A 25,480-nucleotide genomic window follows, 5' to 3' on the forward strand; every position below is an offset into this window, starting at 1 on the left:
AAAAAGGCTCTTTTGATGGAATTTCTCTGGAGAATCAGCTCATCCTGTGTTTGGCAAAGCCTCCTGATGTGTTAGAACAGCGGGTCGAGTCAGAGCATACCACACACTAGGCCCAAACAGTTCCATGTGTAAGAGATTTAATTGAGAGGGAGAGAGGGGACAGTAGCAGAGAGAGAAGAGGGAGAGAGAGAGAAAGAGAGAGGGAGGAATGTTCCCCGTGTATATGTATGTGTGTGTGTATATATATATGGGTTATGACATAGTGGCCGCAGGTAAAGGTGGGAGGTGAGCTCAATGGATTCTGGGAATAAAGCTGCCATTGCCCTGGCAACAGGTCTGTGAGGCCTGCCCATGTGACATCATGGGCTTTGGAGGCCCCTGATGCTAACACCTCCAATGCATACCTTTGGGTGGTAAACACAGCCATTCAGCCTTGGCCTCTATGTGTGTCCCAATCTGGCCTTGAATGACCTCCCTGCCCTGCCCAGAGAAGTGCAGATGCTCCAGCTTCAGCCCCTGTTCCTTTGCTTTCAAGTCAAATACAGGGCCATGTTTGCCTCCAGAAAAAGGAAAAGGACAGTCAAAGAGCCCACTCTTTGGCAGAGCAGCAAGAAGGTAATGTTCTCAGATGGCATTAAATAGTGAGGCTGTTGTCTTCCCAGAGGCGGCATGGAGCTGGGGATGTCTGAGCAGACCAGGTATGGGGGCTGGACGCTCCCCTCCACAAAGAAAGCCACAGAGCACGGCTCCGTGCAACCAAACAAAGCTCTCCCTCCAGGCCCCCAAAGCAGGGCCAGTTGGGGCTCTCACCTGCGCTGTCTTCCCCAAGGCCTTCAGCAGCCTCCCGAAGTTTAATGTCCATCACCCTTGTGGAAATCATGTCCAGGTCACTAAAAGCAGAAGGAAATCCACATCAGAGGAACACATCATGCACAGTGACCGACACATGCCATGGTTGTGGGGACTGCTTCTGCCTGTCACCCCACCTGCACACACCTCTGAAAAGCCAGCATCCAGGGCGGAGAGGAGGAGAGTGAAGACCACGTCCACAGCCCATGGGTGGCAACCACAGAAGCGGCTTTCTAATGTTTGATGTCAGCAATGTCACAGAAAACATTGGCATCACTGAACACAACAGTAGGTCAGAGGTTTTCAAAGTTACCCTCAAATTAAGAATCAAAGCAAAAAACACCCATAATCCCACCAACCAAGGATAATCACAACAGATGTTTTAGTCTCTCTCCAAGGCACCTTTAAACAGATAGTTGTTAGCCAGCACAGGCAGTGGTGGCGCACACCTTTAATCCTAGTACTTGGGAGGCTGAGGCAGGCAGATTTCTGAGTTGGAGGCCAGCCTGGTCTATAGAGTGAGTTTCAGGACAGCCAGGGCTACACAGAGAAACCCTGTCTCAAAAAACCAAACCAAACCAAACCAAACCAACCAACCAACCAACCAAACAACCAAACAACCAAAAAAAAAAAATAATAATAAAGAAAGAAAGAAGAAAAAAAAAAAGAAAGAAACTTGGCTTTGGTTTTTGTAGCATCCTGCTGGGTTAAAATTCTTCCTGGGTGACACCCGAACAGCAATGCGATATTTTAATATCATTATTTACATGGAGCCTTCTGGTTTTGGACTTGGGGAAAATTCTGAGCAAATACAGAAGTACAGTGGACATCTGGTGAACCCCCATATAAAATTCTCTCCTTCGCCATACCCCACACCCACGCTCACTAGGTCATTTCCAAGTAAAACCAGCCTGGTTGTGTCCATTTGGATTTACCTTCTTCCTAAACAAAAATATGTGACTGACTCATCCATTATCCTGCTACAGAAATGGGTGCTACTTGGGTTCCTGCCTCCCATACCCAACCCGAGACAGCGCGCCCTCCCTCTACAGCACAGTCTATTTTTTTTTTTTTTTTTTTAACTGAGAGTGACTATGAATCCTTGGACTGAAAAAGATCGGTTCATATGTTTAATTAGCCAGTTCATGGTTTGGCTTTTACAGAAGGTAAAAATGACCGGGAGGGGGTGGGGGGGTGGCGGATAGAAGGGATATATTTAACAGCAGGACAGGAACATACACATTGTTCTGTGCTGGAGTTGGCATTTAGGTGGCCTGTAATACAAAGGTTAGAGTGTTTGTCCTCCTTCCAGCCTGGTTTCTTTAAAAAAATTTTCATCACTATTACATCCCCATCCCCGTCACCACTATCAACACCATCCTCCCCCTCATCGCCATCACACCATCATCACCATCACCATCATCATCACCATGACTTTGTAGCACTAGCTGGCCTGGAGCTTGCAATCTAGACAAGGCTGTCTTCAAACTCACAGAGCCCTGCCAGCTTCTTCCTCCCTGTCGTAATTAGAGTTTCTATTGCTGCGATAAAACACCATGACCAAAAGCACCTTGGCGAGGAAAGGGTTCAGTCACTTTACAGTTCTACAACACAGACCACCACTGAAGGAAGTCAGGGCAGGAACTCCAACAGGGCAGGAACTTGGAGGCAGGAGCTGATGCAGAGGCCACTTAGGGGTGCTGCTTGTTGGCTTGTTCCCCATGGCTTACTTGCTCAGCCTGCTCTCTTATAACACCCAGGACCACCAGCCCAGGGTAGCCCAGGGTATCACAGAGTAGCACTGAGTTGAGCCCTCCCACATCAATCATCAAGCAAGAAAATGGCACAGGCTTGCCCACAGGCTAATCTGGTAGGCTTGCTTTCTCAACTGAGGTTCTTTCTTCCAGAATGACTCTAGTTTGTGTCAAGTTTCCATAGAACTAGCCAGCGTACTCCTGATTGCTGGGATTAAAGGCAATCACACTGATCCTTAGTTATAATGTTTTTTAAGTGTGTGTGTTTGTGTGTGTGTGTGTGTGTATGTGTGTGTGTGTGTGTGAGAGAGAGAGAGAGAGACAGAGAGAGAGAAAGAGAGAGAGAGAGAGAGAGAGAGAGAGAGAGAGAGAGAGAGAGAGAGAGAGAGAGAGAGAGAGAGAGAGAGAGAGAGAGAGAGAGAGAGAGGTGTGTGTGAGAGAGAAACAGATGGAAAAAGACACAGAGACAGACTGTCAGAGTGTGCTGGTACCTGCAGCAGTCAGGAGAGAGCGCTTGGACAGAACCCGAGTCCTCTGCAAGAACGGTATGAATTCTTAATTTCATCATTCTTGCTCCTGGATGATTTCTTAAAGACGGAAAGAAAGCTCTTTTTTTTCCCCCACGCAATTGGGCTTCATGGAAATGTCTGACCTCACATCAGTTCAGTCAAACCCTCTGACAGAACCTCATGCTCCTGCCCCCACCGGACATAAAGCAAAGGTGGGGTAGAAGTGGCCCTTCCTCACGTCACGTCACTGGGGACTGACCGCCCAACATGTCCCTCTCCATGGTGTTCAAGGTTAAAGTGACAGATGACACAGTCAAAGAGGTGCCCGCCTGTGACTCACCTCCGCCAACCAAGATGGTTGGTTGGCAACATCAGCCACTGTGCTGCTTGTGTGGCTTGCTCAGTGACAGTCCTGGAGGCTGAGGAGCCATCAGGAGCCTTGAGGGGAGAGGCTATAGAGGAAGGACCCAATGCAGAAGGGAGAGTGATCCTGGTGAGGGTGGGCGGAGAGTCACCAACTGTTAATTAGCCTGGGTAATCACCTCCGAAGTAGAGAGGTGGAGGTGCAGGGGGTTTCCATTCCTTGTGAACTTGGCCTTAATTACAGTGACTGCAAATGACCCACAGAGAGCAGCAGGGCATCAAAGGTCTCAGGCAACCCTGGAGAGCTCTGTCTTGCCAGGCCAGAGGTGAGAGTGCATAACACGGGAGCTGCCTTACAAACTTCCCTGAGGGAGTTGTGAAGCCGAGTTCATTACGAATGCTCACACCGACCAACCGACTGACCGCACTTGAGAGCACAGGTGCTTCTGAGTTACTGGGATGCAGCAACAGACAAGATCTACATGGTCCCTGTCTCCTTCAGGTGTTGTCCTGGTGAAGGGGAGGGCTCTGGCAAGCTCCATTTGTGCACATGGAGGTGTCCTGGATGGAGCTGAGGGAAGCCAGGGAGTTCAAGGCCTAGAACATCCTACAAGGCCAGGATTCCAGCCCCAAGGCTGGCAGGATTCTCGGGCTGAGGGAAAGAGTTTGAGGTGGATGAGCTGTATAGCTGAGAAGGCAAACTCTACCGAAACTGTGATGTCACTTCTGGCACATGAAAAGTGTCAAGGACAGGAAGTGCTGGAGTATATATGGCTGTGTGAGAGAGTGTGCGTGAGCCCCCATGGGTAGCTGTGTAGCAGAGGGTGTGTGGGGGGGGCGACGACCCTCTTTCAATCCTATGATCTTGGAGCAACCAAGGCTCAGACCTGCTTTTCCCGGGCTAAATATTGTCTCTGTGATAGAGCTATATCATTCAGAGGGTTCAGAAGCAAGAAGAGACCTGGTCACACCTGTGTGACTCCTTCTATCCTCTCTAAAGGTTAATGTGGAGTACCATGAGATGTCACAACATCCAGAGGACTCCAGAAGACAATCGGTTCCTGCTGACGGAGGAACAACACCCAAGCAGCTCTCCGCTCCTGCTCCCCTTTCCTGCTCTGTCTTGCTACAGATGCGTGTGCAATGGAGTTAAAAGGGGAAGTGCGAAGGCTGGTGGACTGGCTGGTTTTGTGTGTCAGCTTGACACAGCTGGAATTATTACAGAGAAAGGAGCCTCCCTTGAGAAAATGCCTCCAAGAGATCCAGCTGTAAGGCATTTTCTCAAATAGTGATCAATGGTAGGAGGGCCCATTGTGGGTGGTGCCACCCCTGGGCTGGTAGTCCTGGGTTCTATAAGAAAGCAAGTTGAGCAAGCCAGGGGAAGCAAGCCAGTAAGGAACACCCCTCCATGGCCTCTGCATCAGTTCCCACCTCCAGGTTCCTATACTGTGTGAGTTCCTGTCCTGACTTCCTTTGGTGATGAACAGCAATGTGGAAGTGTAAGCTGAATAAACCCTTTCCTCCCCAACTTGCTTTTTGGTCGTGATGGTTTGTAAAGAACAGAAACCCTGACTAAGACAACTTGGATATTGGGATGTCTCAGGCTTGCACCTTAATTCTGAAAGCTACCAGCCCTGGGCTCATAAACAGGTTTCCCATTTATTTTTTATTTATTTATTTTTATTGGATCTTTTCTTTTCTTTTCTTTTCTTTCTTTTTCTTTCTTTTTCTTTTTTTTTTTTTTTTTTTTTTTTTTTTTGAGACAGGGTTTCTCTGTGTAGCCTTGGCTGTCCTGGAACTCACTCTGTAGACCAGGCTGGCTTCGAACTCGAACTCAGAAATCCACCTGCCTCTGCCTCCCAAGTGCTGGGATTAAAGGCGTGTGCCACCACCACCCGGCTGGATATTTTCTTTATTTACATTTCAAATGATATCCCCTTTCCCGGTTCCCTCCTCCCAGAAACCCCCTATCCCATCCTCCCTCCCCCTGCTTCTATGAGAGTGCTCCTCCACTCACTCACCCACTCCCACCTCCCTGCCCTCAATGCCCCTATACTGGAGCATCTATCAAGCCTTCATAAAACCAAGGACCTCTCCTCCCATTGATGCCTGACAAGGCCATCCTCTGCTACATATGCAGCTGGAGCCATGTGTACTCCTTAATTGATAGCTTAGTCCCTGGGAGCTCTGGGGGGCCTGATTAGTTGATATTGATGTTCTTCCTATGGGGTTGCAAACCTCTTCAACTCCTTCAGTCCTTTCTCTAACTCCTCTATTGGGGACCCCGAGCTCAGTCCAATGGTTGGCTGCAAGCATCCATCTCTGTATTTGTAAGGCTCTGGCAGGGCCTCTCAGGAGACAGCTATATTAGGCTCCTGTCAGCATCTACTTCTTGGCATCCACAATAGTGTCTGGGTTTGGTAACTGTATATGGGATGAATCCCCAGGTGGGACAGTCTCTGGGTGGCCTTTCCTTCAGTCTCTGCTCTACACTTTATCTTCATATTTGCTCCTGTGAGTATTTTGGTTTCATTCTAAGAAGGACTGAAGTACCCATACTTTGGTCTTCCTTCTTGAGCTTCATGTGGTGTGTGAATTGTATCTTGGGTATTCCGAACTTCTGGGCTAATATCCACTTGTCAGTGAGTGAATACTATGTGTGTTCTTTTATGATTGGGTTCCCTCACTCAGGATGGTATTTTCTAGTTCCATCCATTTGCCTAAGAATTTCATAAATTCATTGTTTTTAATAGCTGAGTAGTACTCCATTGTGTAAATGTACCACATTTTCTGTATTCACTCCTCTGTTGAATGAGATCAGGGTTCTTTCCAGCTACTGGCTATTATAAATAAGGCTGCTATGAACAGAGTGGAGCATGTGTCCTTATTACATGTTGGAGCATCTTCTGGGTGGTACACACCAGGAGTGGTATTGCTGGGTTCTCAGGTAATACTATGTCCAATTTTCTGAGAAACTGACAAACTGATTTCCAGAGTGGTTGTACCAGCTTGCAATCCCACCAGCAATGGAGGAGTGTTCCTCTTTCTCCACAACCTCTCCAGCTTCTGCTGTCACCTGAGTTTTTGATTTTAGCCATTCTGACTGGTGTGAGGTAGAATCTCAGGGTTGTTTTGATTTGCATTTCCCTGATGACTAAAGACAGCACTTTTAACAAATGGTGTTGGTTCATCTGGTGGTCAGCATGTAGAAAAATGCAAATCAACCCATTCTTATCTCCTCCTACAAAGCTCAAGTCCAAGTGGATCAAGGACCTCCATATAAAACCAGATACACTGAATCTAATAGAAGAGAAAGTGGGGGAAAAGCCTCAAACACATGGGCACAGGGGAAATTTTCCTGAACAGAACACCAGTGCCTTATGCTCTAAGATCAAGAATCAACAAATGGGACCTCATAAAATTACAAAGCTTCTGTAAGGCAAAAGACACTGTCAATAGGACAAAATGGTAACCAACAGATTGGGAAAAGATCTTTATCAATCCTACATCCGATAGAGGGCTAATATCCAATATACGCAAAACTCAAGAAGTTAGACTCCCAAGAATCAAATAACCCTATTAAAAAGTGGGGTAAAGAGCTAAATAAAGAATTTTCAACTGAGGGATATCGAATGGCCAAGGAGCACATAAAGAAAGGGCTCCCCATTTATAAAGGACAGACAATAATACTTTTAATCCAGTAAGACCCATGGAAATTACCTTTCTCATCGCTGTGATAGAATCCCTGGCAAACACAACTTAAGGAAGGGCTTGGTGTAGTTCATGATTTGAGAGTGCAGTCCGCCATGGTGGGAAAGTCATGGCAATGGAAGAGCGAGGGGGTGGGTCACAGATGAATACTGGTACTTAGCCCACTTTCCTCTTTCTGTTAGCCTGTGACCTCAGGGATGATGGCCATCGGGTGACCCTCACATTCAGGGCAGGTCTTCCCCACTCTGTTAAATCCTCTTTTGAAAACACTCATGGACACACTCAGAGGTGTGTTCCCACAGTGACTCTAAACCCCATGGGGATGACAGTGAGGGGCAGCCATCACAGGACCAGAGCCCGGATGTAGCAAGAGCTTGCAGAGCACTGCTGTGGGTCCCACAGCCCGGTCTTCACCAGGTACTCCTGTCTGTGTCCCATCCTGCCCCCAGCACACGGCTGCTGTCCTTACTGCAGGTGTCAAATTTATCTCATGAAAACCAAGTAAATGGCTCAGTTCAGTGTCACAGCTATCTGTCACGGGACTGCTTGACAAGTAAGCTTCCTAACCTACACTCCAGCCATAGCAAGTTAACTGATGAGCCACACCCACCATCCCAGAGGATCCCGAGAGTCCACCACAGACTACGCAAATGGAGAAGTGTCTCTGTCAAGTGGGGACATCCTACAGGGAACCATCACAGATCTAACAACTGGCCACCTCTGTTGGGCCCCTGTGAGGATTGCGCCTCTGCCTCTGTGAAGCAGTGGAAAACCATAGTGAATAAGTTCATTTTAACTTCTCCCAGGGAACTTGCCTTCCCCGGGAACTCACAGTTCCAAACAGCCTCTACCTTTACCACGGGCCCACACAGGCATCTGCGCTCCCCACCAGATGCCCTTGATTTTTCTGACAGCTGTTAAGTTCTTATTAAAGAAAACCTATTCTTTAGACTAAATTTGGACGTCAAGGGCCTCGTCAGGGGGCTGATTAACTCACAAGGATGCTATACTCCTCCAGCTGCTCTGCAGTGCCCAGTACTTAGTGTGTTTGCCAGTACCCGCAGACTCCAGGGGAGTCCTGTTTCCAAAAGAAGCCTCAGTGTGCAGTGGGGGCTGGTCTACTCCTTCTCCATTCTGTGGCCACAGGCTCCTCCCCAGCTAACAGCTAAGCTCTACCAGTAGCTGCAACTACTACCAAAAACCCTTTAAATGAGTCCACATGAAGCACAGGTTTTAATAGTTTATCCAAAGTGCTCCAAGTCACTACATTTACCTACACAGCGGGGAAACATCTCTGCATTCAGTACACACATCCTGCAATTACGGATGAAAGTTTCGATGTTCACCCTGCAGATCAGCTCTGACCCCTATGGATTCTCTCAGTCTCCTGGACCTTTTACAATGCATCTCAAGGCTGGCAACAGGCGTTTGTCAGCCTGAGGAGAGGCTAGGTTAAAACTACTTTAATTTGCTTTCCTTCACTCCACTCCCAACATTCTGTCTCATACCTTCTCTTCCCCCACGTCAGGTTTCCATGTTTACTGGGGTCTCTGTGCCTACCAAGCTTCATGCCATTATCCGAAAGGGTATTATTCTCTGAGAAGCAACAGCATTTTAAGCAGAAAGCTTCATGGGCCAAAGGTAACTACCAACCTAAATTCTTAACTGTGAAAAAAAAAAGATATCCTTCGACCTTAAAGGCAGGTTAGGCCACTGGTGATGTGGTGGAGCTTGCAGCCAGCCAGCCTAGTGCAGATGATAAAGATTGACTGTTGGGTATATCCTGAATATTTGGAAGGCAGTTTCAAGCAACCTAAAGTAGGCACATGTTAGGCAAGCACTGACCCTGAATGAAGGAAATAGTTGTAGAGGCTTACTATCCACAGGGAATTCGGCCTGAGGACCCTTCAGATCCATGTGGCTAACAACCTACCTGACTCAGAGAATAGAAGTTAGGGCTGACTGAGCAGAGGGCAACATGGGGCTGTCTTGGAATGGCTAGAACTCAGGAAGAAGTGCAGATATGTAAGTACAGTCTCCCATAGCCCTCGGTGGCCATGAATCACACATAAATTGAGGATGTGTTGAGGAACCTGGCAGAAAACCACAACTGGGAAACTAAGGAAATCGAGCGGTGATTATTTTTTTCTTCTGCCCGTTAGAGAAAAGATGGGGTTCATGGATTGGGTGTAACAGCCAGCAAATCAACACTCTTTAGAGAACATAACTGGCTCCAGAGTTCTCATAATATTTCTCTCAGTGTCTACCACAGAATCCAAATGTGCCAATCATGCACAGAAATAGGAAAATGTGACCAGTAGTCAGGTGAAGAATATTACTTCACAGAGAGTGAGCCCAAGGGACCAATATCTTACGAGATAAACAAAGATTTGTAAGGAGTTGTTTGAAGACTGAGAAGAAACCTGTGGCTGCAGGACTTCTGAAAAGAAAGAAAAACGTGAGAATATAAGAATCAAATGCAAACTTTAAAGATGAAGATCATTTCCTAAGTGAAACATTCACCAAATGGCCTCAACAGTAGATTGGAGACAGACATCAGATAAACCAAAAGATACCTCCTTCCTAAAAGCAGAGAGAAAGGAAGGGAGCACGGACAGAGCAGGCGATCTAACAGAGCATCCATACCACAGCAGGATGCAGGCGATCTAACAGAGCATCGGTACCATGGCAGGATGCAGGCGATCTAACAGGTGCAATTGAGTCCCAGCAGCTGGAGCACAATTATCCTTCAATAACAAAGATGTATGGGGCTAGAGAGATGGCTCAGAGGTTACAGGCACTGGCTGCTCTTGCATATATATACGTATATGCACATGTTATCTATTATCTACCTACCTATCTCTAGATAAATGTGAAGTTTAATAATTTGTTTACAGTAGACACATGCTACAGAACACATAAAAAGAAGTTCTTCAGGATACCGGGAAAATACATCAGACTGAACCTGAAAGCTGAAGAGAGGGAGGCAAGTGGAAAGGGGGCGGGGCGTTGAGAAGGAAAAAGTAAAAGAGAAAGAATTTAGAGAATTTACAAATTCAAGGATCAGTGATGTAGGAAGCTTAGAATCTTAGCTCACAATGGGGCAGATCGTAGCCCTCAGACCTGTAGACTCCTGTATAAAAGCAAAGATGAAGTCAAAGTCAAGTAACACTCCAAGGAGAATGGTACAGCTCATGTGGGCAGACAGCAGCATGAACAGCCATCAGTGGGTAAGATGGAGATAGAATAACATCTTCAAAATGTGTTAGAAGGATCCACAGTGGCCCAGTAACCTGACTTCTAACCCACAAGCATGATCTGTCAGTAATGAAGTGTATATGAATAAATATACGTGTAGATATAAATATTTAGGTAAGTGGACACTTAGGAATGTGTTCACTAGGGACATGTGAGAAGGTCAAAGACGTAACTTAGCACAGAGGAAAAACAGTAAGAGATACAGTGGGTAAGATACCTCCATGGGAAAACCTAAAATGTCCAATTTCTTTCTTTCAATTGACTTAAAGGAATGCAACAATCTAAGAAAGTAAGCATTGTAAGTGAACAGCATATATGGATAAGCCTATGCCATTAAGGTGTGGTGGAAGGGCAAGACTACCCTGTCACGAGGCTCATGCATTTTACACGAAGTGGCTCAGTATTAACTCTCTATAGACAATGATCTTTTAAGAACTAGCAGGGGGCCTGGAAAGATGGCTCAGCAGTTAAGAGCACTGACTTCTCTTCTAGAGGACCAGGGTTTGATTCCCAGCACCCATAATGTCCACTCACAATGGTCTGTAATTCCAGTTCTAGGGGATAGTTCTAGGGGAATGCCCTTTTCTAGCCTCTATGGGCACTGCATGCACATGGTGCATAGATATAAATCAGGCAAAACACCCATGGACACAATATAAATATAAAGGTCAATTTTGAAAACTGAAATAAGGGCATTCAAGTAAAAATCAGATTATTTCTTGCTAGTGTTCCTCCCTTACAGTGGCATCTAAGTTCTTCAAACTTAAAGAAACCCCAGACAGTAACACGAATCCATACACGAAAACCCACAGAGCACAAATAACAAAAGAAATTCTGTAAGGAATTCTAACAGAAAACACATGCCTGGATAAATCTTCTTCCTTCTCCTCCTAATTGATTTAAAAAGCAGCTGTACAGAATGATATTTCAAATTTTATTATCAGGGCTACACCACATAGAAATGTAACATATTTGACAATTACAGAATAAAATAGCAGTATAAGAAAAAAATATAAATTTTTAAAACTTCAGAGGCTGGAAAGATGATTCAGTGGTTAAGAGCGTATACAGCTCTTACAAAGGATCTGAGTTTGGTTCCCACAGCAGGAGGCTCACAACTGCTTGTAACTACAGCTCCATGGGAGGTGATATCCTCTTCTGGACTATATGGGCATATGTGAGCTTACACATTTACATACACCTACTTGAAAACATTATAAAAACAAATCTTTGAAGACCCTCATATTTCCCTGATACCTCAATGGCATGTGATCTGTGAACACTAAGCCTTGAGAGACCGTGTGGACCTGTATGATAAGGCTGGGTCATGGGATACACTCTCCTTCTTGTCACTCCTGACCTAGTGAGATCCCGATGGACCAGTCAAGTCCCCTCATGCCTTTGTGTGAATCCTGAGCCCTCCAATGCAGGTCCACACGCTCACTTCCTTACCTGTAGTGGGCTGGCCTAATGTTCTATTTTAGTGTTACTTTGGAGGCCCTTCAGGCTGTTTGATCTGAAGACAAGAGAGTCTGTACGTAAGACATTGAGTGACCCTGTCCCCAGTTGATTGTGATTGGCAATTAAGATGTCAATAGTCAATAGCCGGGGAGAAGAGACATAGGTAGAGTTGGAGTTTTGGCAGGCTGAGAAGAAGAGGAGAGAGAGAGGAATAGCCACCATGGAATAGAAGAAGAATGTGTAGGAAAGGAGAACGGAGACGCCAGGTGTTAGTAGAGCCATAAAAATATGGTTGCCACATAGGTTGGCCAGTTAGAGCTAAAAGCAGCCTAGAGAAAACATAATAAATAATAACTTGGGTTAATGATAGAAAGATAAGGTTCTAATAATACAGAGAGGGTAGGCAGTTGTCCAGTTATTGTGTTGCCTGAGGCATATTAAAATATAAACGCTACGTGTATGTCTTTTATCCAAGAACATAAATGGTCTGAGGTGGGTAGAAACCCCGTGACAGGATTTTTAATATCTTTTTTTTTACTACTTTTACCTATTTGGCTGAGCCTGTTTCCTATAAGCTACCCCCAGATGATCATACACTGAGCATGCCACACCCTGTGATATGATAAATCTTCCCACACTGCATGTCTCTCCAAGTGTACTTTCCATAGCAATGTTTGAATAACCCTTAGTCCGCCCTCAGTGAGGGAGGTGACCTCCTCCACTCGCCATACAGCTGTGATCAGGGAAACAGAATCTTGACACTGGACAGCAGAAAACCAAAACTGGTCAAAGAAAGTAGGTATCTTTTTTATTCTCTACAGATTATTTTTATTCTTTTCTTCGCCTTAGCTCCCCTTAAGAAGACAAAGGATTTTTTTTTTTGCTATGTTCTAACTGTTAGGCTTGCAGTAAATATAGACACAATATATAAATATACAGCCAAAATAGAAGAACAAAGAGAAGGGAACTGAACTGTGAAGAATGAAACTGAAGGGAGGGGCTGCAGAGATGGTTCGATGAGTAGATCAATCTACAAGTAAGTGAAGAGACAAAGTTCAGAGCCCTGGGGTCTTCAAGGTCCATGTAAACATTGGATGTCCATGGAGCTCATCTGTAATCCAGTGCTCTGATGGCAGAGGCAGGGGATCTCTGGAACAGATTGACCAGGTACACTACAGGCATAGGGGAGCTCTGGGTTTAACCACGACCCTGTGTACATGAGTAAGGTCAAGAGTTACAGAGGAAGACTTCCATCGTCAAACGCAGGCCTCCATATGCACACTGCACATATGTGCTACCACCCCCCACGTGAGCAGGAATACACATACACACATGCATCACACACATATGTGAAATAAAAGAATTAAGGTGGACTGGAGAGATGGCTCAGAGGTTAAGAGCACTGACTGCTCTTCCAGAGGTCCTGAGTTCAACTCCCAACAACCACAGGTGGCCCACAATCTGTAATGGGATCTGACGTCCTCTTTGGGTGTGTCTGAAGACACTGACGGTGTACCCACATACATGAAATAAGTAAATAAATATATAAATAAATCTTTAAACACTTAAAAAAATAAAGAATTAAGCTGGTATAGATCAAAAGCTTATTTTGATATGTTAGGATATGTGCTTGTAAGGCCTATATTAACCACTAAAAATAACAGAAGAAAATGTAGGTAGAAATCAGTACAGAAGTCAGATGCAAGCTAGGATTCAGAGGGAAGGGAAAGTGAAGGTGTTACAGAGGGACAAAGTACTCACTAAAGAAAGGAGGAAAGGAGGGGCAAATGGCGTGGCTAACCATGTCAGTGATGCAAATGGATTCAGTCACTCGAAGGGGAGACATTGTCAGACTACATAAACAAACAAACAAAAGCAAACAATCCTTGTTTAGGGGCTGGAGAGATGGCTCAGCGGTTAAGAGCACCGGCTGCTCTTCCAGAGGTCCTGAGTTCAAGTGCCAGCATTCACATGGTGGCTCACAACCCTCTGTAGCTCCAGTTCCATAAGATCTGATGCCCCTTTCTAGCTGCCATGGGCACCAGGTACCCAAGTGGTACACAGGCATTCATGCAGACAAGGTACCAATATACATAAAATAAAAATTACATTAAAATAAAAACCAAGTTTAGTCTCACAACTACAGAGAGGTTGAAAATGAAATGCCATATTCTACAAGCCACAGAGTGGCTATACTAATAAGAGAGAAAGTAAACCCTAAAACAAGAACATTCTTAAAGATAGAAGGACAATTTATAAGGATGGAATAGTTATACTATCAGGAAAACATAATACATACATAGTGCCCTCTGTGATCGATTTTATTATTACATAAACTAATAAAATCTGTTATTAACTGTAGAAACTACTAGGTTTCATTAGGACATTTCATTCATGGACATAAGATACTGTGATCAACATTCCTCTGCCTCCAGCCATGTGTTCTTATCAACTCTAGCCTCCCACAAGCTCCTCCTTGAGTCTCATGCCTTGTGTAGCCTTGGCTGTCCTGGAACTCCCTCTGTAGACCAGGCTGGCCTTGAACTCAAGCTGAGATTAAAGGTGTGTGTTAGGCCACCATTCCTGGCTAGTCATGTGTCTTTTAAAGCGATCTACATATAAGAGAAAAATATACTTGTCTTTTGCCCGTGTGTGTGTGTGTGTGTGTGTGTGTGTGTGTGTGTGTGTGTGTGTTGGGAGTAAGGGTGGGGTCTCTAGTAGCCTAAACCAGAGTCAAATCTGTCCATAATTGAAGTTGGTCTTGCATGCCTGGTCTCCCTGTCTCCACTTCCCAAGTGTTGGGAATATAGACATACATTACCACACTTTCATGTTATTTCATGCACCCAACAAGTTTCAGTTAATATCAATTTTTATGCAAACAATGTAACTTTGTTCTTTGTTTAAGGGTATGTCACACACACCATTAAAATGTCAAGCATACACTCACATGTGCAAACACATGCACAAATACATATACATGCATGAACACATACATACATGCACACATAACACATGTGCACACACACATTTATGTACACACATGCATACACACATACACACATGCCTATACACATGAACATATTTACACACATGTATACATACATGCATGCACATACACACATGCATGCACATATACATGCACACAAATGAACACATGCACACACACATACACACCCCTCAATGCAGCTGTTGATTGGCACCTACATTGACTTAGTGACTTAGAAACATGGATGTGCAGGTCAGCACCTGACTTTTAATAACTGTTAGAACAAATGGGCGGTCTGTCAACAGGATGTAAAAGACTTGAAGAACAACATTAACTAGACTGATCAGGAATCCACAGATCACCCCACCTAGTAACAAAAAACATAGCAACAGAATACACAGCCTCCTGACGATCACATAAAAGACTCCAGGATACACGGCACCATGACATAACAAGTCTACGCACATTTAAAAGTGTTAAAGTATAATGTTTTCTAACAAAAATTAAGGAAGTCAGATATAAAAATATAATCAGTTTAATATCAGGAAAACTGATTTTAGAAAAAAAATTTACAGATAAATAGTATCATTTAATAATGATAAAATTATCACACTTTATCAAAAAATACATCTATTATATACATGAAGGCTAAGTCATATAAAAAGAGAACCCATCTGCTCTTGAAGCAAAAACTGATAAAATGGAGAGATGATTCAATTATTACTTCCATAACCAAGAGTCTCTTTCTACAACTGGTAGAACAAATATTTGAAAATTGATAATATACAACTATTATTTTTCTTACTCAATTAAAAACACTTTAAGCCTAGAATAGTAAAAACAACCTTGATAAATAAGAATTTATTCACTTGGGGCTGGAGAGATGGCTCGGAGGTTAAGAGCACTGACTGCTCTTCCAGAGGTCCCACTTTCAATTCCCAGCAGCCACATGGTGGCTCACAAACATCTGTAGTGGGATCTGATGACCTCTTCTGGTGTGTCTGAAGATAGCTACAGTGTACTCATATACATAAAATAAATAAATAAATTTTTAAAAACAAACAAACAAACAAGAATAAAACACTCACTCTCCACTCTCAAATCTTATCAAAAGGGCTGTAGACATGGCACAGAGATGAACAGTGCTTGCTGAACAATCATAAAGACCAGAGTTCAAATCTCAGCTCCCACCACAAATGCCTGTAAATCCAGCTCTGGTCTCCATGTGCAAAGGCATAGGTGGCATAGACACCCTACACATAGTTACACAGACTCACAGACATACACACAAATCGTCAAAAAAAAAAAAAAAACCCAAAACCTTACACAGCTACTGTAATAAGATTTCACTGACCTGACAAACAGACATGGACATGGAGATTATAAATCAGAGGTAGATGTAAATGCATGCTATGAGAGACAACTAATTTTTAACAAGGATGTCAAGATAATTCAATGTGGAAAAGACTATCTTTTCAACAACCTGCACTGGGACATCTGCATGCAAATGTATCTGTAGTGTGACCTCACGACATACATGGTACATAGAGGGTCTCACAGAGATAAATGTAAATCCCAAAGGTACAGTTGAAATCCTTAGAAGAGAATAGGAGTGAGTCTCTGATCTAGGGCTGGGCAATAATGACTCAGATATGACGTCCAGAGTAGTAAGTTTTGGCTTCATCAAAATGACATGGTTTTGTCTCAGAGGACTACAAAAGTGTAAAGTCAACAGAGAAAGTAAGAGTCTTTGCCAATCAGGTGTCTGATAAGGGAATAATATACAGGAGATAGAAGCAATTCTTATGCCAGTGATTCAAACCATTACACTTAAAGGCTAAGGGTTTGAATGGGAACTTGTAGAGGAGGCACATGGAAGAATCCTTAATGACAGTACTCATTAGTCACATCACAAGCCAGGACCACAGGGAGCCGCCACCTCCCCACTAGAACAGCTGTCATCAAAGACAAGGACAATACGTGTGCGGACGTAGGTGAAGAAATGAAAGCGTGCATTCATTGCTGGTGAAAATGGAAGAGGTCAAGGCCACTTTGGAAAAGTTTGTCAGATGGAAAACCACCATATGGCCACACTGCTAATCCCAGGCACCAAGGAAAAGGGAAAGAATGCATTATAGCCATAGAGGATTCTGGGAAGATGGCAGAGGAAGAAGAGAACAAAAGGCAGGGTCTGTCTGTCTGGTAAAACTATTTGGGATTTGTATTCTAATAAAGGCTTATGAATTCCAAGAGGAATAGTTCATTTCACTCATGGTCTGCTCTTAGCAAAGGAGCATCCACTCGTGTGCTAGGTCCCAGCCCCATGGCAAGCCATGCGTGGATTCCAGGAGCATCTTGCACACAGCTGGTAAGATCTAGAAAGGACAAAGAGGTCCCCATCCTTCACCCGAGGATGTTTGCTCTGACTGCCACTTGGGGTTACAATGAGGCAGACGGAGAGGTGGAGGCCATTGTTGAACCTCTCCCCAACTTTTACAAGACTCCTTCCAGCAACCAGGTAAATCCCGAGGATTGAATACACCAGCCCCCTTTCCCACTCCTGTATTTTTAAAATGCTTTGTCCATTGTGAGAGATGGACATTAAAGATTAGGTCCTTTGAAACCATCCACGTATCACAGAAATCAGCCACTGTGCAAGGCCAGGGAGAGGTGCAGGCTCACATTGCACAATGCTCGGCAATACAGATGGCCTCTGGAAATCAAATGATAGCAGTAGCAAACAAACAAAAGAAAACACCAAAAGCCAAAAACCCAACAGCAGCAACAGCTGAACAGACCTGGAGGAAAGAGAGAATCCGAGTTCTAGAATTACTACACTGTGAGACCACAATGTCTGATAGTCAGTAACAACAAAGGATCGCACAGGACACAAAGGAACAGAGAACATGGCTCGGAGGATGAAAACAAGCCAACTGAAACGCCTCTGAAGAAGACCTGGTGTTGGTTACACCAGACAAAGGGTTTACACAACTGTCTCAATGGGGCTCGAAAGCTAATGAAGGGTGTGGAGGGTATCAAGAAAGCACTGTATGAACAACACTGAAATATCAAAAAAAAAAATAGATAGAAAGGACAACAAAGAGAAATTCTGGAAATGAAACATAAGGAGAATGAAAGACTGGCCAAAGGCTTCAATCCCAGAATCAAGTGGGCAGAAGAATCATGGAGATCAGAATTGGGATAATGCAAATTAGCTGATCTAAAGAAAAGAAAGAAAAAAGATGGAATAACGGGGAATTCAGAACTGGGGACTTGGTGAAAACCTCCCAAATTTGATGAAAGAAAGAAATACAAACATCTAAGAAGCTGAGTGTGGTCCTCGTAGGCAGAACTATGTCCTAACGAAAGACACATGTTATAACCAAGTTAGTTATTGGAAGACAAAGATAAGATGTCTTAAGTCAGTAATCAGTAAGAGAGAAATTAAGATGGATGAGAGGGGCCTACCTCTCCTTTGTGGCACTGGGACAGGAGTGAAGTACTATTAGGACACCACTGAATTCTGTTAAAGTAAACCTTTATTACAAGCATCCCTTTGAATGTTGTAAAAGATCACACAGAAACACAAAGTAGATCAAGGATTGCCCACAATGGGGAGAGGAGCATGTGGAAAGACTGGGTAATAGCAGGTCACTGACAAGGGACATAAGGTTTTTTTCTGAGGAGTTTAAAATATTATAAGATGACATTGTGTTCACACAAGCTCAACCGCTCAAACCCACTTACCGTATTGTGTAGAAAGGCCAGTGCTATAGTACATCACATGTCTACAAAGTTGTTGCCAGAGGGGCAGAAGGATGTGAGAAAGGCAATTTTAGAAAAGAGAACCTGATGCGATTGGTCTCCAAGAAACTCATGATAAAACGAAGACTAGATGGGGCTGGAGAGATGGTTCAGTGGTTAAGAACACTCCCAGCTCTGTGAGTTAGCTTGCTAGTACCTGATATCAGGCAGCTTAGAAATGCCTGAAACTCCAGCTCTGGGGAGTTTACACCTCTCTTGGTCTCTGGGGCACTGCACAAATATGCATAGAACATACACACACTCATAACTCATACACCACACACACACACGCACACACACACACACACGCGCGCACACACACACTCATCCATACACTCACACATTCACTCACATGCACAATTTTTAAAACAGCTAAGGAAAGATGATACATTGTGAGATATAGAGAAGAAATGTAATCAGGAACAGAGAGCGATATAAATGTTGGTGATACACACATCGTCAGGAGGTGGCAGGCTGGGTTTGAACCAGAGGCCCCCTACATGAACAGCACAAGTGCACACCCCAGTCCTGTTCTCCAAACCCAAGATACCCACATCCATCCAGCCCAGAATCTTTGCAGATGTTGCTCCTACTGGGTACCAGGTTACCTGCCTTCAACTCCGGAGTGGTCTCCTGACCCTCCTCATCCTTCTGACTTCAGCTTAGACTCCTCTGGAAGGCTCCCAGGCCCCTCGGATGAGCCAGCATCTCCCCTGACAGACTGCAAGCACCTCTGCACCTTTGCACTCACAAAGGAGACCTGTTGGTTGCGTGATGACTGCTTGCAGATGTGCACCTGGTCCCTAGCCAGAACCCTTCATCAATCTCTCCTCTTGGGGGAAGAAAAGGACGAAAATAAATTATGACTTAAACTATTGTTCTCTAGTGAGTCATGCGAGGATCTATCTGCCTGCTCCTTTTTATAGAAAAATAAGTTCCACATTGTCGAGGCAAAGGGAATGTGCAAATCTCACAAAGTTCTTGTGAGAAATCTCTGCCGAGAAATGGTGCCAGCTTGCTGCTTAATGGTATTATTATCCCCGGGAACGGAGGAGCTGGATGGCTGTACCCACGGAACAGAGGCAGTGACACTGATGACGGATGTCACTCCAGCCTGCCTTGCTCTAACAGATGCCTGCCTGTTCTGAAGCAGACACCTGGCTGTTTGTGACCCTTGTGTGTCAGGAAGAGGAGGAGGCCATGACAGACCTACACCAGCAGGGGTCCTAGGCAAGGGTCTGAAATGAGAGGTCGCCCAGCTGCTGCTGCTAAAGCCTGCAGAGAAGGGAAAGGAACTGGGTGGCTGCTCAGTGTTGGGGCTTCTTAGAGTCTCTTAATTAATGCTCATCTTAGAAAATAATAACAATGAAGCTTGGCTTAGAGATACAAGCCACCCCTCTCTTGCTAAGTATGGACACTTGAAGGTAGCTCTATGGAAAAGGGGGGACTAGATTTGGTACTAGCAGGGTACTGCCACAATGCAGGGGCTCAAGCAACACCGCTGAGTGAATGAACGAACGAATGAACCACTTCTTAGCAACATTCACTAGAGCAAAGATAATTTCCTATTAAAAATGAGATAGCATGCATGTCCCACACACAGTTCTACCGCTGAGGCCATCCCTGGGTATGAGGGGCAGACTTTAGAATCTGTGACTGACTGTGATTGCCCTTGTCATGCCACAGTTAGTCATTAGCCTGAGAGGGGCTCCTGTTTTCCCTCACACCCTGATGGGCTCTGAGGGCCTGCTGTGTGAGAGTGAAGGAATGTGAGGGCAGAAGAGGGCCCCGGTTTGGAGGCTTTGGCGGTCCCTAGGCTTCCCTTCAGCTGTGGGCAGGGCAGGGCAGGTCTGGCAAAGTCACAGGGAGAGAATGAAGCATCAGGCCACAACTCTTGGGAGCGTTTCTGTGCAAAGAAAACACGAGACAGCTCAGCCATCCACAAGATAAATAGTATCGATTATGAGCACACCCATAGGATCTTATGGAAGACGGGCTACTGTGTTCTGAAGATTGCATAATCACTGACTTGGTGGTGTTCAGAGACCCCGTAAATGGTAGCACATGCTATGCTCATGGACACAGGAATCCATGTTTACTAGCAACCTTTACCACACAAACACACATGAGAGAAATTCAGTTCTCAGACAACACTGCACAACAGCTTCCACAAGGCCAGGGGTAGAAATATCAGACATTTTCAGGTATTAGTATAGAATACACACACACATACACACACACACACACACACACTTACACCCACAAACATATAATAAACATTATATATAGCATAGAATATAATGTATATATATTCATAGTTACCTTAAACTTTACAAGAAATGTGTACACATACATACACAGACATACACACATAGACACACTTACACACACACACACACACATATTAAAGATTTCTGACTAAACTATTACTTCAAAAATACCTAAGCATGGGAGCTCCAGATTTTACAATTCTATTTGCATAATTCTTAGGGAAATATAATATAAATCCAGGCTAGTACTAGGGTGTGTCTTGCAAAGATGCCTTTCACGTAAGAACTTCTAATCTCTAGATGAGAACTTACCACTCCAGATGTGAGCTTACAGCTGTCAGGTGCTGACTGCCAAATACCTGTCTGATGCCCAGGACCCTGGAATCCAGGCACAAGGAACATCTTTACTAGCCAGCTTATTTTTAACTTTCTGAGTATATTAAGATACTACAACCTTTACTTACACATTCACACATGCTGAAATTAATGCTTGAGTTTTCCAGATTTTATATATATATATTTTAATATATATACATTATATATATATATGACTGGCACTCCTGTGGTTTAGAAGATGTGTAACGGAGGAGATTTATAAAGAGGAAGACACAACCCAAAGCCTACTAACAAGACATCCCACCACGTTATCCTGGACCATTCAAAATAGGTAGAATTAAACATAAAGGTTAAACCACTGTCAGTAAACTCCTTATGCAGCAGTAGCAAAGGCGGAGGTCCACATGCACACGGCTTTCTGCAGTATAGGACGGTATTCATAAGGATGGAGGCTCACCTACCAGGAATTTTCCAACCGGGGCATGAGACATGCAATGTATTTACTTATGCTGAGCAAATGAATTTAAATCAGCCACAGCTATGCCTCCCTCTGCACCCAGTGCACTGAGAGCCAAACAGCCTTTAGGGCTAAGGTCAGTGAGCGAGGGGAGGTGGCTATTTGCACAGGAGACCAGGGTATCTTCTATGGCTGCGTCTGTCAGCTGGGGGCCAGCCCTTTCATGCTGAGCTTCGAGTAATAACGGCAGTGTCTTTTCGCCTTGACCTCTGGTTTCCATCTCTCTACTACAATTATGCCTTGTAGATCCAAGGTACAAGCAAGAAACGTTAAGAACGGAGTGCTCTGTTTTCCTAGACATCCATGTCTCCCTCCTTCCCCTTTCTCTTGTATCTGAATGTGCGTTAAAGGAAACACAGAAAATTATTTTAGTCTAAAATTCACACAACTAGAGAAGACAGGATAAAGTATGTAAGACAGGAGACTACCCAATTTCTAGAACATAATACACTAGGTGCTAAAGTTCTGGCCTCAGTATCAATGACATAAGTATCCAGGCCCTGGCGAATGATCAAGTGGCCTGCCTCCCTGGACTTCCCCCACCTCACCACCTTGCTCTCAGGGGCCCACCTGGGATCAGGCCTGACGCACTGGTAAAAGGCAGACATCTTCCCGAGTGTACAGCAAGCCTCTGGCTCTCTCATCCTTTTGGCAACTAGCAGCAGGAAGAAGAGCGGGCCTCCCTGTCCACTCTTGAGGGGCGAGGGGCTCTTGGGACACCACTGGGCACTGGGCACGAGTTCCTGTCCTTGTTCCCCCAGCAACTCTTCTGAGCCATGAGGAAGTGGGGTTTCTGCCAACCACGGTGGCACTGCTCTCCGGAGCTCCTTGGGCAGGTGTGCAGGCACAGGGCTCTCTGAGAGGCACACATGCACTTCCTTCTTCTGTGGGTAAGGAGTGGGGGTGGCCTGACTCCTTAGGGAGTTGGTCTGGAGTGGCTGTCACCTGCTTCACCGTGACTGGAATCTCTCTGCTGCACCACAGAGAACAAACACAACAAACTCCAGGCATCAGCTCACTGTCCTCACCGGGAAGTGGCAAAGGCTGAGGGGCAGGACTGTGTCCTCCTATTGGACACAACCTAAACACTTGGCCCCTCCCTTTGGCTATTTGACTATTGAAATAATTCTCCCCAGAATTCCTCAGGGAGCCTTACCCTGGGGGGTGGGGGTGGGGGGGAGGCAAGACGGCAACCTGTGCCACCCAGAGGAGGAATTTGTCTCCCAGGAAGCAATTTCAGTTCTCATAATTCAGATTACCTTGCAGGAGAGACTGAAGCCGAGACAATGGCAGGCTCAGTGATGGGCAGTACCACACCCTGGTCAGGCCTCTATTTAAGCCTAAATCTCCTATCAGGACCTTGAAGAGGGAATTAGGGAGGGATAGGCCATTGGATCCCTGTGTTCTTCTTCCCACCATGGCCACAGTCAACAAATCTCCTCTCCCGTTTTTTTCTTCGTTAATTTATCTCAATTGGTTAACTGAGGACTGGGTGTTCCCAGCCTAGCTTGTCAGGGCTAATGTCCCAGGCTCTGACCCTAAAGCAATTCTCTATCCAAAGAAAGCCAGAGCCTGGGAAGAAAAGAGCTCAGTGTGAAGAAAATCTAAAAAGAAAAAAACCCACTCCCATTCATGCATCTGACCCACGCAGCCCCTCCCGCCCCCAGGTAGGTCCACTCCGAGGAGCCAGGGGCAAGGGAGCCTTTGACGCTTGTCAGGATTCCTTGGGCCCCATACATTTTCAAACTGCCCTTTCCAGGCCCTTCCAAATGTTGCTGGTGGCTAGGAACAGTCTAACTAAGCTCTGTGTGTCCCTGAAAACACGCCCCCCGCCCCGCCCTGCTAGAAACCACACCTGGCAGGTGCAAGACCACGCCCACCCAAGAAGTCACCAATACAGCCTCTGACTGGGATCTCTGCCTCTCCCAGTGCCAAAGCCTAGAGCTTAGTGACACTCTCCCTGCACACCTACAGCCGCTGCTTCAAAATAAGAGACTCCAGCAACCGGACTACCAGGCCACCGAAGTCAGTTAAGCAAAGCCAGACTGCCTGCCTCAGGCGGCTACAATCAGCAGCGTCTAAGCAACACTGTAAGTGTTGACAGAAAAGGCTAGGCAACTGACGAATGAGTGTGGGGTGTGACTCCGTATTATTAAAATCCAGGCCAACCATGACTTCTTCTGAGGGTGGTTCTAAGGTCCCTGGTCTTATGAAGGCTTAATAAATGTCCTAGTGTAGGAGACTCGAGGGCGGGGAAGTGGGAGTGGGTGGGTGGGTGGGTGGGTGGGTGGAGGAACACTCTGATAGAAGCGGGACGAAGGAGGGTGTGATGGGGGTTTCCAGGAGGGAGGGAAAATAGGGAAGGGGATAACATTTGAGATGTAAATAAAGAAAATAATAAAAAAAAAAGAAAAAAGAAAGGAAAGAAAGAAAAAAATCCTTTTCTGTTTTCCAAAATTGCTTTATACAGAACTCGAGCCCAGGAGTTCACAATCTAAAGAGAAAAGCGTGACAAGAGTGGCAAGTGATGGTAGAAACAGGACACTGAGAGCTGTGGAGGTCGTCTATATCCTCTTCTCTTTACATGGGGTTAGAGTCCACAGGCTCTGTTGCTACCTATCCTGTCTTCTCTTAGGGAGAGGGACAACGAGCTGACCAACAAGTCCCCTGGCTCCTGGGAGGCAGCTCAGGAGCCTACGCAGCTGAATGAAATACTGAAGCAACAGGGACAGGATCTCAGGGCTGCTGCTCCTAAGGAACAGGGTGAGTTAGCTGAGCTCTGGCCCAGTGGTGTAAAGACGCCACACCACGTGACACCCACGGAGTCACGTGACACCTACCCTGGCCATGCCGACCGGTGGAGCCGGACAGATTAGGGGCCACCATGCTGCTTGCCTGCTCTCACGTACGATTTGCCTTTTTCCCAGTGCCTTGATACTGTGGGGGCTCAGCATCCAGAACGGTGCCGAGCGGAGAATGGCCCAGGAAGATATGCATGGCAAACTTGTGTTTGTACCTCTGTTTGTCCAAGGACCAACCAAGAGGAGATGAGAAGTAAGTATGTTCTGACGCAGCCCTCAGAAGCTTCCACACACATCTCCACCTCCCAGCATTCTCTCCGTGGTTGTTCATTTTTTTACCTAAAGCCTTCAGGAACTACACTTGTTGTTTCAGTGTCTAAACCATGTATTTCTGGGTCATACATTCAGTAATACCTATGTGTATCCATTAGAATGCTATTTATAAACTGCCACAGAAAGTCTTCTATGGAAAAATATCTAATGTTTTCATAGTAGGACCTCTGTCTTGGTCCATTTTCATTTCTTATAACTGAATAATACTACATACTGGTAATTTATAAGGAATAAAAGTTTATTTGGCTCATAGCTCTACAGAGAGGTCCGACGTTGAGGGGCTGCATCTGGTAGGGGACCTTTCTGCTGGCAGGGACTCTGAAAAGTCTTGACACAGCGTAGGACAACACCCTGTGAGAGGAACAGACATGAGACAGAAGCCAAGTGGTTTTTATGACAGAAACATGATGGGTCAACTCATTCTTAAAAACTTTGCTTGCCTGTCTCTTTCTCTATGTCTTTTATTTTGCAAGTTCTCCTCTCTCTCTCTCTCTCTCTCTCTCTCTCTCTCTCTCTCTCTCTCTC

At 45.2% G+C, this 25,480-nt stretch overlaps 1 protein-coding gene and 1 long non-coding RNA gene across 14 annotated transcripts in view; one reads left to right on the top strand and one right to left on the bottom strand.

Moving 5' to 3' along the window:
- Kiaa1211l (KIAA1211 like) overlaps positions 1–25,480 on the bottom strand; it is a 116,218-nt gene that overhangs the window by 38,215 nt on the left and 52,523 nt on the right. For 8 of the 9 annotated variants that reach the window (XM_031367248.1, XM_031367245.1, XM_031367244.1 and 5 more), the window contains one exon: positions 811–890. In XM_031367248.1, the coding sequence (XP_031223108.1) occupies positions 811–880 (70 nt within the window). In that variant the 5' untranslated portion in view covers positions 881–890. Of the gene's footprint in view, positions 1–810; positions 891–22,391; positions 22,867–25,480 lie in introns of those variants that run through there. The other variant, XM_031367243.1, reaches the window with a different exon arrangement.
- Positions 10,301–25,480, top strand: part of LOC116088322 — a 19,238-nt gene continuing 4,058 nt past the window's right edge. For 4 of the 5 annotated variants that reach the window (XR_004117858.1, XR_004117856.1, XR_004117860.1 and 1 more), the window contains exons 1-4: positions 10,301–10,416; positions 23,796–23,911; positions 24,457–24,584; positions 24,749–24,875. This is a non-coding gene — a long non-coding RNA (uncharacterized LOC116088322). Of the gene's footprint in view, positions 10,417–23,795; positions 23,912–24,291; positions 24,381–24,456; positions 24,585–24,748; positions 24,876–25,480 lie in introns of all 5 variants that reach the window. The other variant, XR_004117859.1, reaches the window with a different exon arrangement.

This window comes from Mastomys coucha, unplaced genomic scaffold (assembly GCF_008632895.1).
Source record: "Mastomys coucha isolate ucsf_1 unplaced genomic scaffold, UCSF_Mcou_1 pScaffold14, whole genome shotgun sequence".
NCBI lineage: Eukaryota > Metazoa > Chordata > Mammalia > Rodentia > Muridae > Mastomys > Mastomys coucha.